The sequence below is a fragment of the Zeus faber genome (assembly GCF_960531495.2).
Source record: "Zeus faber genome assembly, chromosome: 6".
In the NCBI taxonomy this organism is placed as follows: domain Eukaryota; kingdom Metazoa; phylum Chordata; class Actinopteri; order Zeiformes; family Zeidae; genus Zeus; species Zeus faber.
This window is the reverse complement of record NC_137201.1, coordinates 26,330,946-26,345,090: the sequence shown is the minus strand read 5'-3', so window position 1 is coordinate 26,345,090 and position 14,145 is coordinate 26,330,946. Positions and strand designations below refer to the sequence as shown.

At 45.0% G+C, this 14,145-nt stretch overlaps 1 protein-coding gene across 1 annotated transcript in view; it reads right to left on the bottom strand.

Moving 5' to 3' along the window:
- LOC307232020 (microtubule-associated protein 1B-like) overlaps positions 1-14,145 on the bottom strand; it is a gene marked incomplete at both ends in the record, with an annotated part of 56,495 nt that overhangs the window by 13,568 nt on the left and 28,782 nt on the right. Inside the window, 3 exons of the mRNA XM_080002901.1 lie at positions 370-5,784; positions 6,332-6,469; positions 6,817-6,899. Coding sequence (XP_079859027.1) covers positions 370-5,784; positions 6,332-6,469; positions 6,817-6,899 — 5,636 coding nt within the window. The remainder of the gene's footprint in view (positions 1-369; positions 5,785-6,331; positions 6,470-6,816; positions 6,900-14,145) is intronic.

Sequence of the window (14,145 nt, the reverse complement as noted above, 5' to 3'; positions counted from 1 at the left end):
TTTAGAATCGGTGGAAACAACGTCTTTGTCTTCTACTTTCATGGTTATATCATCAGAACTTTGACTTGTTTCTAACTCTGGGCCTGCTCCGGGTTTCAGGAGAGAAGTGCCGTCACTTACTGACCCTACAGCCTCTTGTATAACATAATTTTTATCTTTTTTTGTTTCCTCTTCACCCTGAAGGAGTTTAATAGCAGACGCATCCTCCTTTCCTCTGTCTTTCTCAAGTGACTCCGAATCAGATTTTGAGACTCCTTCCATTTCTATTACATGCTCTTCATCTGTAATAGTTTTTGATACAGAAGCTTTTCCCTCTTCTTCTGTGGTAGGTTTAACGTCAGAGACTCCGTCTTTACTTCCCAATTGAACCTTTTTGTCTTCCTTGGTGACTTCCTCTGTGCTTGTTACTTTCTTTTTCTCAATAAGCTCAGCGGTGGACGTATCCCCTTTGGCCTCCGTTTTTTCCTTTACTTCTTCCACAGTTGATTTATCAGCATCAATTTCGTCTTCCCTCGTTCCTTTCTCAATTCCGTGCTGCACGGCGGGCTTAGTATCGGAAGTATCATCCTTGTTGCTTAGCTGTACTTCCTTTGATGGTTTCATGGCAGAGATATCCTCTTTACTTATCGCTATATCTTCTTCCGTTAGCTTGGTCTGATGGACAGCAGAAATAGGATCAGGAGAGGTCTCATCCATAAACACCTGCTTTACCTCTGTGCCGGTTGCTTTGAAGGCATTAGCGTCATCCTTAGTGAATGTCAAATCTTCTTCCATCTCTGTAGGTTTGAAAGTACCAGTATCAGCTTTTGTCATCTCTTGATCTTTTTCTTCTTTTGTGATTGGCTTAACAGCGGAAGTGCCTTCCTCAACTAATTGTTTTTGTTCTGCCATGGCTGGTGGCTTGATGGCGGTGACATCATGCTGACTTGTTGTCGAGTCCTCTTCCTCCATCATGGTAGGTGTAAGAACTTTGCTTGTGTCTTTGTCCTTTTCTTCATTTAAAACCAATTTAACAGCGGAGGTATCATCGTTAAATGCCTGTTTTTCTTTCAGGCTGGTTGGTTTAAGGACGGTTTTATCCTCACTTGTCATCAAATCCTCCCCCATCATGGTAGCTTTACTGGTTGAATTATCATCTTTATGCGTCACTTGGTCCTTCTCAGTATCATCCATCAGTATATCCTCATCCTTCGGCTTCTGCTCATCCTGGATGGTTTTGGCATCGAGGTCAGTATCCTTGTCTGCCTCTGATTTTTTCTCACCCTCTTTGACTGGCAAAGCAACAGGTGTACCGCCATCTTTAGTCTCTTTCTCCTTGAGCTCAAGTGCATCTGTTTTAATGATAGCTGAGTGGTCCTCCTCAATCTGCTGTTCCCCCTCCTTGAGGGGTCGAACATCTAAATCACTCTCCAAGTGGGTCTCCTTCTTCTCCATTTCTTCTTTAATGGTTTTAGTATCAGACACATTGCCCGCCTTTGTAGCTCCCTCTTTTATCTCATCTTTGAAAGATTCAATTCCAGGTGAGCTATCCATTGCAATCTCCATTTGCTCGTCATCAATAGGTCTTACATTCAAAGCTTCATCCTTCTCTGTTTCCTCTGGTTCCTTGACAGATATGACATCCTTTTCTGTTTGTTCTTCTGTTTTCTCACCTTTAATTGGTTTGCTTTCAAGAACATCACCACATGTGATCTCTATCCACTGCTGATCATCCCCGATTTCTTTCACATTGGAGGTTTTATCCTCTCCTATCTTTTTCTCTTGTTCTTCATCGGTGACTTGAAGTAAAGAATGTGCGTCACGAAGATCATCTTCTTTGCCGTCGCCATGACCCGGGGAACAAACCTCTCTTTCTTTACCTGGATCCGACACTTTGGATTCCATTCCTTGAGGCTCATCATCATGTTGTCCAGACAAAACCTTCTCACCAGAAATGTGATCAGCATCATAATCTTTTCCTAAAACAGTGACTTGCCCTGTTAAAGACACACCAGCAGGAGATATCGCCTCTGTCTGTTTGTCTCCATCTCTTGGCGTCGGTGAGGTCTCTTTCTCCGGCTCCTTCATCCCTGCATCCTCATTAGAGTCCTTCTCAGGCGATTTAGCTGGAGATGGCAATACTTCTGACTCATGCTGACCTTCTTTTCGTTCATCAAATTCCATTTTAGTCGTTTCAGCGGTTTCTGCAACATCTTCCTTCCGAGCTTCGTTCCCAGCTTTGACTGTCAAATCAGGGATCTCCTCTTGTTTTTGAGGCTTGAGATCAGGGAAGCCTTTCGTCTTCTCCTCTACCGGTGACTGACGTAACGGAGAGTGGGCTGCGCTGGGAGGGCCAGAATGTGGGGGGGAGGCCATTTTCACAGTGCTATCATCTGGACTGAAGCAACGCTCTTCACTCTCTGAGGTGACAGAATCTGATCCAAATGTTCTGGTAGGCAAAACAGATGGAATGTCTTTTGGTGCAATTGTATGCATATGTTCCTTTTCGCCGGATGGATGGTCGGATTTGCTATATTCGATAGTTTTTGAAACAGGAGACACTGAGCCAGAAAGCTTTTCAATGCCCTTCTCTTTATCCTGTAATATATGTGGGGAGGCGTAGCTCTCTTGGAGTTTTTCGAGTGAAATGTCAACATTTGGGGTTTGGTCTTCATCTTCTTCTTCATCCTCCTCCTCTTCACTGTGACCCTCCGTGATTTTAGTCTCTGTCGTAATTTCAGACACACCAAGCTTTGTGTCATCAGATGGAGACTTGGAGCACTTGTCCTCCTCCAAAGAGGAGGTTGGTGAGCTGGTCCCAGCAGAGTGTGGGAACTCCTTGCCTCCTGGTGTGGCTTCGGTTTGAGTTGATAGAGGAACACTGTTTATAGTGTCCATCTCTAGAGAGCTTTTGCCTGTTTCTTCAGTTTGAGGTGCCGTGACAGATGCCATAGATTGGTCTTCAGCAATGGAGGTGGGCAAAGATGACATTTTGTCATACTCTGTGATAGATGTTGCAGACGACACATGCTCTTCCTCTGCTAATGGAGCTGCAATGATGTTTGTGAACACAGATACCTGCTCCTGCACACCTGGTATATAACCTTTATCTGACAGCGCAGCTGCTTGCATCTCCCTCATTCCATGAATGTCTACAAATGAGCCTGTCTGATCTGGAACTGAGATATCATAGGTACCAACGTCATACTGAAGGTGTGGTATTCTGTCCTCTGCCTCCTCATGAATCTCCTCATCAGAAATGGTCTGCTCCGTCTCAGAGTAGCCAGGAATAGTCTCATCTTGAATGTAGGAAATGGGTTCTGCTGCAGCAGCTCCTTGAGCCACGGAGGTTATTGGAGCTGTGACTCCGCCCACATGTGATAAGTATCCTTCCTCATCTTCCTCCTCTTTGGCTGCTACTTCAGCCTTGGCGGCCTTGTCTTCTTCCACAATATGGAACATGTGCTCGGACCCAGTATCTTCAGGTTCGACTTTGACCTCTTCATCAGCTATTACATCTAAGTCTTCAACCTCTTCCAGCTCAGCTTTTTCAACGACCTCTTCACCTTCCTCTTCTTTAGACAGAGTCATTTTTTGTTCCTCTTTTGAGTCAGCGGAGAGCTTCTCTGATTTCTCCATTGCTTCCACCTCGTGTTTCTTGTCAAGGCCTTCATCTGTTGTTACCTTCCATTTTGCTTCGTCTTCTTCTTCTCCTATTCCCATGTCTTCCTCTTCCTCAGTAGCTTTTCTTTGGGCAGTTAGAGCCTCTTCTTCATCCTCCTCCTCTTCCTCATCCTCCCCGTCCTCTATCGCCGCTCCCTCATCCTCAAACTTTTCAGCCTCCTCCAATTCCTCCTCTCGCTCTTCTGTGGAGTCTCGGTCTTTATCTTCAGCCTCAGCTTTCCTTTCTGAGGCTAATACCTCCTTTTCAGGAGACGGCGTGACAGGTGGAATTTCCGATATAGTCTCTTGTGGTTTCGCTTCTTCTTGGCGAAGGCTTTGTGCTGTTAGCTCTTGGCTAACATCAGTGAATTTAGGTGGTTCCGAGGATAATGCTTCAGTTTCGTTTTTTTTGAGTTCCTCAAATTCCTTAGTGAGGTCCTCTGGGGTGGACAGAGCAGAGATGCCCTCAGCTGTTCCATTCCCTAGATGTTTAGCCTGTATCTTATCAGCCGCTGGTTCTTCAGGTTTTGGCTCAGCAGGTTTTGCCTTGGGTGCTTTCACTTTGCTAATCTTAGTCTTACTTGATGCTTCAGCTTTGTGCAGTGTCTTTCTGACCTCGGGTGTGAGGGGTTTCAGGTCCGGCTTTGTAATCTTCCTGAGCTCCGGTTTCGACGTATCCTTCTTCTTGTCGTCTTTAGACTTGCCGTCTTTCTTTTCGTCTTTTCTAGCTGAATCATCTTTCTTCACTTTCTTGATCTCTTTCTTTTCCTTGTCCTTTTTCTCATCTATTTTTGACACTCTTTCCTTGGAGTGCTTCTTCAAGGATTTCTCCTTTAACAGCTTTTTCTTTTCCGGTCCGTCACTCTTGGATTTTAGAGTCTTGGTTGTCTTTTTCTCCTCTTTTTTCTCGACCTTATTTTCCTTCACGGAATCACTCTTTGCTTCCGTGGCAGCTGAAACATCATCTTGTCCATCTGTTTCTTTCTTGGTGGCCTTTGCAGTTGTCTTAGGGGAGGCCTTGAGGCTTTCCTTGCTATCTGTTCTTTGCTTCAACTTTGTCTGTTTTACGACAGAGGGAGGAGCTCCTGATGCAATGTCCTTTTGCGTTGCTACCGGATAGCGCAAGAAGTCAAGGTGCTTTAATTTCTCCAGGCCCTCTAGGATCTTGTTTTGAGGTGCATTTCCAGGGAAGAGCACCCTGACGATTTTCTCTGCAGGGTTCGCTGGGAGCCAAACAACTAAGGCTGTAACTGATGTCAGGTAGGGCACCGATATTTCTCCCTCTTTCCCATTAGGCAGCAAAATGCCAGTTTTGGCTTTACTGTTGCCAGCCCACTTCTGCATTAAAAACTGCATCTCTTTACTGTCCTTTACCGGGTTCAGAACATACATGTCTAATTTGCCCACTCCCATCTTGTGGAACAGGGTGATCGGCTCGATAGTGTTGCTCACCACTCGGAAGAGAGGTTCTGGTTTTACTCCTAGTTTGTTAAGGTACTGCAATGTGAGTGAGGCCTCTTCAATGCTGCGCTTGACTTTGAGATTCGATTCTGGCATGCGGAGCTTCTCCGGCACATTGAAGAACACCACACCCAGTTCTGGTGAAATTAGGTTCTTCATCCAGTCACTGTAATTGGTGGATCCCTGTGACTGCTCCTCATCCTGCTCCGCCACCTTCCTCTGGAGAAGGCCGTTTATGCCTGGGAGGTTGTCAGCTCCAATGTGTGTGAGTAGAATCGAATCAATGCGGTCCAAGTGACGGACCAGCTTCCAGAAGCAGGATCTTCGTTCCGAGCCTCCATCGACTAAGATGTTAAAGCCGTTCACAGCAAAGAGAGCAGAGTCCCCCCTTCCTCCAGGAAAGATATAACAGCAAGGCTTGGAGAGTTTCAGAAACCCTCCAGAGGTGGGTGGTTCCAGGAGGTCGAACGGTGAGGGGACGTCTACTGTCTCGGAGATGTACTCTGTGAACTCACTGACGCCCTCCATCTTGGGGAGTGCAGGATCTGGGTTTATTCTGAATTCCAGGAAGTCCTGCAAGTGCTGCTGCTGTCCCAGGGCACTCCAGCCCACCTCCCCGCGGCAGGACACCGTGAGTGTGGCCTGCTGCTTGGGGGCTGTTGTGCCCAGTAAATCACTGACCTGCAAGATGGACACAACCATTAATGTCATGGTCATTTATGGTATACAATAAGAAGCCAATGCATTTTGTGTTTTCCAGCCATATTTAGTAGAATAAAAAATATGTTTGAAATGTCCAATACAACAATCATAATAATACATATTGGGAACTGGGAACATATTTGGAGTACATATGGGGAACTGTTAATGGAATGCAGAAACAACGTAGCTAGGTGAATGACATAAAGGAAAAACAAAAACAAAATGGGAAACAAAAATATACACAATTTTCAGTGAAATAGTAAGTTTGTTCTTTTTCAGCATATCCTATTGTAAAATGTAAATCTGTGTTGCTTTCATTTTGGCATCCACAACATGTCCACCAAGCTTTCCCACAATTAGCCGATTCCCTTGGTTACTGTTTCCAGGTGGGACCAGGTTTTCCAAAATCTGATAGCTGTCCATACAAAGAGTGCCGCTCAATGCATAAGTTGAGCAACGGTAATGCCGGAAGAAGCTGTGACTGGTCAATCATTAGTGACATCATCAGATAATAAAGGATGCATACCCCAGGATCAGTCAGGACTCGCGAAAAAGTCTGGTACGTAAAAACGCCAGTTTGAAGAAGAAGGTCACCGTGATCGGAGCTCTGGCCACTAAGGACCAGAAGCTTGTGGCCGGCTGAGTCTGTGACAAGAGACTGGATCTGGGACAGCAATACATAGAGAGAGAGAGATCAAGAGAAAGAGAGAGGGATGAGAGAAGAGAAATAGAGGGGAGTTAAAGAAGATATTACACTGGAAAACCAGAGGGCAACTGCTGCATCGACACTGAAATGAAATTGCACTTCAGTCTTGTGAAGATTCTGTTGCTGTTGGGAATTAAACCTTAAAAGGCTGTTTTTTTTTTTCTTCAGAATTTCCACCCGGAGAGGGGAAAAACACGTTCAAACACAGAAGTCAAATAGGAAACTGACAGGTCCATTCCATGAAAGAAAAAGTCACAACCCCATCATATTTCCCAACCCGGACCAATCCCATATTTCAACCTTACCTCTGATACAACTGTATCTTCTGAAGGGTTGACGAGGACCACGGTCTGCAGAACGTCACTCCTGTGGTGGAGCGTCCTTTGACCTGTCAAGAACAAACCACAGAATAACTTAGAGCATTCAAGTAGGAGTTGGAAAGATTCAACATGTTTCTGTTGAGACTGAAATGAGAAATTCACGTGAAAGGTTAGGTGGAGTTAACAACTTGGAGAGGGAAAGTAGCTCCTGCCAGACACTAAGCAGTTTGGCCAAAATACACCCTGCTGGATAGTGTCCAGTGTTGATCTGTGAAAACCTCTTAGGCCCAGACAGATTTACTGTACGGCGTTCTGCATTGTATGTGGGCCACCACTACTGTATATAGATCAGATGGGCAACCCACTTGTTTATCAACGGAAGAATAAAAGTTGGAATAGGAAATAGGTCACTGATGTCTCCTGGCTGCAGCTTGAAAAATGAAAGCTGTAAGCTGTGAAGAGAACCTCTCGGAACAAAAATAGTATTAACTATTGTAACTGAGGCTGTATGGATGTTAAAAATGAATATTTTTCTAATCATTTAAGCAGTAATTTACGCAAAACAACTTTATATATCGGAAGCCAACAATATGTAGACGGAACACAATTTCTGAACACTGCCTGAAACAGACATCAGAACAGCAAAGTACAACAATTTGCACCACATGGATTCCATATACTGTAAATTGTATGTTCTATATGAATTATACATCAGCACTTGGATCAATTCAGAGTTGATGTTAGGTTTTAATTCTCTTTTAGCACCAATGCAGCCTCTAATAATAGAGACATTTAATAATAGGGGCATTTCAGCGAGTCTGCCTTCCACAGGGATCTTGAGCATCCTCTGAGCCTGCAGGGTTGTGCCATTTTTGGGGCCTCTCTCTTCGTCAACATCTGTTGCATATGGAGCACTTCAGCGAGATAAATGATTAACAGTCTCAGTCCAAGCCCATCTGTGGTGTGCTTATCTCTGGTTATCTCTGGTTCAGTTTGAGGGTCACAATGGATCAGGTTAACCGGGCTGCTCACATGAAATCCACATCAAAAGTGAAAATCATGAGTATGATTCAGTTACAGTATTATGCAAATGAAGTGACTGGTGCAGCGCTCAGGAGACAGTCTGGACTGTCTTTGAATGAAAATGTACTTATGGTACTGCAATATAGACAAAAATTACTGGAGTACACTGAGACTTTATGTAGTGTATGTTATGTAACTCCTGGAAAGGGTCGACCAAACATTAAGCTGATCTGAACTGTTATAGACATATTATTCAGTAGTCAAGTTCAGTAGTTGTTGTGACATAAAGAAAATTAAAAAAAAATACATTGAAAAATAAATTCAAATACATTGCTTGGAATGTAAGACCGCCGGAAAAATAAAGTAGGAGAATGACGTGAGGACATTTTCCATCACCGAAAACACATACAGAAATTATTATTATAGACCCAAAACTGTACGTGTGAATCACTTCAGACACCGGGCAAACATCACTGACGTGGACCTGGGGATGTGGCCATGGCAACAAGCACGCTCTCATATTACCCTGTCCCAGTCTCTGTCGTTTTTATTTCTTAGCTTTTTTTTTTTTTTTTTTTTTCCAGTGAGCCGCATTGCAGCGTCTCACAGAGTCATGCACAGATGTGAAATAAATATATATTTCACATGTTAATGACAGACCTTTACTCAGCCGCCTACTGCAGGGTACGACCGGTGGCTTTGTTGGTGGCCTTGGAGTTTGGTGCTCAATCAAAGCACAATGCAGTTTAAAAGGGGTGTGCCACAGCCACAGGAGGTCTCTCCGCCGAGCGACTACGCTGTAAGCAATGAATTGTCGGTTTGCTTTCAATCCCAAACACGCGAGTGACTAAGGAGACATCCCAGGCCACCTCAACAACGGAGAGCCGGGGTGTTACACAAGCAAGGGCATCGGCGATCAGCGAAGGCGTGGGTTTGTCATGGCATCAGCAGAGAGGGATGTGTGAGAGTGTCCCTCTGCCCTCCTGATGTGCTTCCTCAGGTGAAAGGGAGGGACGCGGGGATGCATTAGCGGCGGCCTACAGGGAGACCGCGCACTGACTCTGCAGGCTGGTACAACGTGATACGACCACAACAAAGCTTCCCAGTCACCCTGGGAGCGATTGCAGTGAAACAACAAAGACTCCATTCTCGCAGCGCTGTCGCCGACCCCAGCCGGTGGGGCTCGGATCCGCAGATATCCTGATCGTGTCCGTCAGCAAAGTACCTGCGCAGGTAGGGACACTGATGGCGGGGACAGGTTACAGCGTCACTCGGCACAGCCCCGGGCACGGGCACGACACTTTGCACGAGGGCAACGGCTCGAAAACTCTGTGAGATTCAAGACACGGAAATGAGCATGAATATGTTCTTGGAGGTGTGACTCCAGTCCAATTAAGGTTATTAAATGGTAAAGTATTGTACCTTTACACCTTGTAGATTGCTTCTTTAACTGTTTTAAATTAAAACAACTGTTTTACTGTTGGTCTTATTAAATTCAATATCACAAACTATTCATATGGGGGCAGCGTGCATCTAATGAGCCAAATATTGTTTTCCATTGTAGCTTTGTTTTAATCCATAACATGGGAACAGCCACAACTGGAAATGGATGATGATTAGTTCTTCTCTTCTACATCTATTAAATCACTTTTACACAGGGATCAAAATATCGCACATTTTAATTGCTCAGCAACAGAACAATGAGGTTCAAAGTGGTATCTGTAAGATTGCTTTGTTAAAAAAAAAAAATCCCATAATATGGGATTTTTTTTTTAACAAAGCAATCTTTAAAAAAGCTAAAGTTTCAAACATTATTTGAAGCTTTAGCTGGCACTTTTATATTTGTTTGTCTGTTTTATATTATATGTGTTGTTTCCATTGTTGGCGGCGGGGTCGGCCGTCTTTCTCATGAGAATGAAATGAACGGGCACACACAATAATTGCAAGGCAGACACGGTGAATTTGAGAAAAGCAGCGTGGTCGTCGTGGTCGGTAAAGTGTGGATGTGGATGAACATTCGGGAAAAAAAAACGCAGCACCCTCAGATAGAAAGTACCCCGCCACCTCGAGCGACCAAGAGAAAACATGAATCCATGGATCAGAAGACGGTCCTCACAAAGTCCCAACGGCCTTCAAACGATGTGGACTCCAGCAAATTTGTTTTTACAGACTAAACGCCACATATTTTCCCCCGACAAGCCGACTCGGCTTAGTGTAAGGGTGCGGAACTAGCACCCGATTGCGGAAACTGAGGCAGATGCAGGATTCCAAAATACACCAGGGTTTGATTCAGAGAGGCCACTCGAACAGAAAGAGAGACAGGCACTGAATACGATGAAACTTAACGGGAAAACGAAAACCAAACAGGAAGTCTTAACTGGCGAACAAATAAGCGGCGCCCCGGCAAGGGGACAAACTAACTGGTGGCGCAAGGCACAAGGAGAACCAACGCGGAGGAAATCAAACTGCAGACTTAAATACCCGAAGACACGTTTGAACACAATGAGCCGAAAAAGACGATCAAAACTGTGACACCAGAAATATTTTCCTTTCCGTAAAAAGTGAAAAGTTTGCTGAGCAAAGAGCAGGGTTTAAAAAAAACCCCCACTAATAGCGACCAATTATTTTTAATAACATGAGTCAGGATTAGAACTGATTTATCTCTCCGCTCCGTTAGCTACGCCTCCATTACGTAGATTTCCATCACAAACCTACGCGAGAAAGAAGCCCTGACGGCATCGAAGCTCAACTTAACACTTAGTAATGCCTTTGAATAATCTGTGGTGATGATGATGATTATTAATTTTATGATTATTAATAAATGGAAAAATCTGTATTGTTCTTTGTCACAAGAGTTTAAATAAGGCATTCAATATTTATTCGTCGTGCATTGAGGAAGTCGTGACAGTAATATGTCACTTCAGCAAGTTTTTACCTTACCACCTTGCTTCAGCAATTAGCTGCTGGCATCGGTGAAACTGGTCACGGGCTCATCTTATGCAATGTAGAGTAAATAGTTGGTTAAAAAAAAACAATATTAATAATTCAGCTGTGACAACACGGTAGCACTGCGTTCATTGAATCATTCCCACAGTATAGAGGCTGCCAAGAGAAAATGCACATAGCCGGTTGGAAGCCTCTGTTACGCCGCCCCGCACTGCGTGAGTCGAATTACTATAGGTTGACTTAAGAGACTTAAGTCGAGACTTAAAGATGGCGGGCGCTGGAAATGAAAAATGAGTCATGAAGGCTCCACACATCATCTAGCGGGAGACAAGCAGCGTGAAGTGAGGGTCGGTTGAACTGGTTCTCTGCAGAGGTCGTCCGCCCTCGTCATCCCTTTCGCCTTTTCCCTAAACTCGCATCAGCCCCGAAAGGAGGGAGGCGTCGCCCTCTCCGTCGTCCGCCACCAAAGCCACGTCGAGGACCCGAGGCTTTGGAGACAGCCAAATGAGACTCTATCAGAGAGAGTCTTTTGCAGGGTACAAGTTCCTCTTCCTTGCGGTGTTTTAGCGGCGGCCTCGCATTTCTGTGGAGGGTCTGTTTCTCCGGCAGACTCTCCTGCTCCCTGTGTCTGCCAAATGTGCCTTAAGGAGCCTGGGCTGCTTATCATATCTGCCGGCTAAATATGCTTCTGTGATTCCAAAGATCAAAGTGCCGCGCTGGGTATTACTATCAGCGCACTATGCTGTGCACTTAAAATTATGCATTTCTGCAGTTGAATTCGCTCGCAAATAATAAAATAAAATAGCATCAGATTTTCTATTTCCGTCCATTTCAGTCTATTTCTGGGGTAGTTTATTTTGCACTTGGTCACTTGCAAAAAGAAAAAAAAAGACGTAGGTGGCGTCACAAAGGCTTTCTGCCGCCGCCTTGTAGCGGAATTATTTACTCATGTTGAAGAAAGCTGTCACACCGTGGGGGTTTGGGGAGTTTACTTCACAATGAAATAAATGAGGACAATGTATAAAAATCATGTATAAACTAATGAAATTATTTGTGTCATTAAAACTGAATGACATTTCGATTTCAACATTCACACAAAAGTGGATCTTTTCACAGAAGGGTCAATGGGAATCGGTTTGAACAGTGTGGTTGGTATTCAATTGGTATTCAACTCCAATTTCAATTCCCTTTTTCCAGGCGCTGGTTTTGTTTTAAATCCTTCTCAATGTAGTGTGTAGTGTGTAGTGTGTAGTGTGTAGTGTGCAGTGCACTCTCTGTAGTGGGAAACAAAATCCAGCTCAGCAAGTTGCAAACAAGGTCATAAGGCTCAGTCTTTAAGCACCCAACCCTCATAGTCACCTATGAGACACATATAACTCAAAAAAACTCATATAATATGCTGAGACCCTGATTAATAACTATGAACTCTTCATAGCCTGTACATTTATTTCCTATATTTCCATTTGCTATAGTATCCTATTTGATAAACTCAGTGCTGCAGGTTGATTTTCATTATAACTTGGACTTGGATGTTTTCTAGGAGAACAACTGGACCCGGTCATTCCCCAAATGGAAACTCAAGGGCAGAAATCAGAAACCTCGGGGGCAGAGCAGACAAAAAGCAGCAGCAACGCACCGTCAGGGTCCGTTTTTCCAAATCACTCACTTCGGTGCCAGTGTGGATTACTCCTGCCCGGCTGACTTCATTGTCACAGCGGATGAACTCGCTGCTCCACCCCCCCCCCCCCCCCCCCCCGCGCCCCCCTGCAGAGGGAAGGTCATTTTCATCGCAAGTCATCGTGACTCCTCGTTCCAGCCGTTCCTCAGCTGACCTGCTTGATATTAATAACCGTGTCACAACTCCCAAAACGAGAACGCTCCGGTACGAAAGGCAGCTAAAACGGAGCACTGATCAACCACGGCCCGGCCGCCGCATTGCTCTAGATAAGGTGTTCCACATTTTGCGCCGAGAGCGGCGCACGGAATTTAAAGGCAACAGGTGAAAATTGTCAGGCGGCAGCTCCGTCTTAAAAGAAAAAAGACAGGATTAAATCATGCGGAGGTGGAGTTATTTAGAGGTGAGGCTCAATTTCATTTTAAGTCAATATAATCAAGTTGTTTTAAGTGATTTGTACTCAACCCCGACCTTTACACAGCATACAGTGGGAGCAATGACCTCCGAGGTCAGCACAGTACGTGGTACGAAGAGCAGCACAACACAGGGCTGAAAAGGATTTTAGGACCATGGACAGCACCCCTGATTATGATTTAAGCAACAGAAAGATGGGGGACGAGTTGCCACCTCGTGGGTGACGGAACCCTGTAGAGCCGTGTCTGAGTGGGCGAGCTACAGGTACGGTAGGCAGAGAGGATCCACCCACTAAAAGCATGAAAGTCTCTGCAGTTGTTAAATGGCAAACATTTAACCCTTCACTATCACGAGCACCTGTGCTGTTGGTCTTCGTTGAACGACATAACGAATAACGACATCGAATTAGGCAGTGAGCGAGGGTAACTAAGTCGAAAGCAACAACGTTGGCCGCGTCTTCTCAGACGCGTCAGAGTAATAAAGGTTGAGCTGAAGTCGACATCAAAGACATCGTTACTGTGGCATGTTCCTAATCTCTTTTGCTCAACGTGAGGTTCACCCCCCTCCGGGGGCTTGGCCTCCATTGTCTCAGCTCGCTGATAAAGATGCAGCAACCGAAGTGGAAAATTAAAGGAGTCTGGCGACAGGGAAACAATCTCAGCGCCAATATTCAAAGCCCCATCTCCTCACATCGCCACAGTCATGCATCACCGGAAAATAGCAGAAATCCATTCCCGTGCTGAGTCACTGCTGCTGCTGCAGTGCAACACCAAGGCCGGCATGGCAACGACGGCAAAACCAAGTATCCACGGATTTTTCGACCTTACCTCAATTTCAATGACCTGACGATACGGTGGTAAGAAGGAGGGAGACCTCGCGAGGCGGACGCTGTCCTTGAGCCACGCAGGTTGCGGCAGAGGATGTCTTAGTTTCTGGTGCTAATCCTGGTCCTGTGATTTGGCAACGATGAATGACTGGGCTGCTAAGCCAGTTAAAGCCCCGATGTTAATCACTTCTCGGCGACCGTCTGAGGACCTGACCGGTGCAGTCGGACTCGGATTTTGAAAAATAAAATTTTCAAATCTTTGAATTTCTTAGTATGGTGCCAGAAGGGATTGAAAGGTTGTGCGCTTGAAATCTTTGTGCATTACAGGAAATAATACACCTCATCAGGAAGTTGCCTGAGCCAAGCTCGCTCAATTTGAAGTGTTCTTGGATTATTCTGACAGACATCCAGCTGTTCCATCTTTCAGAAT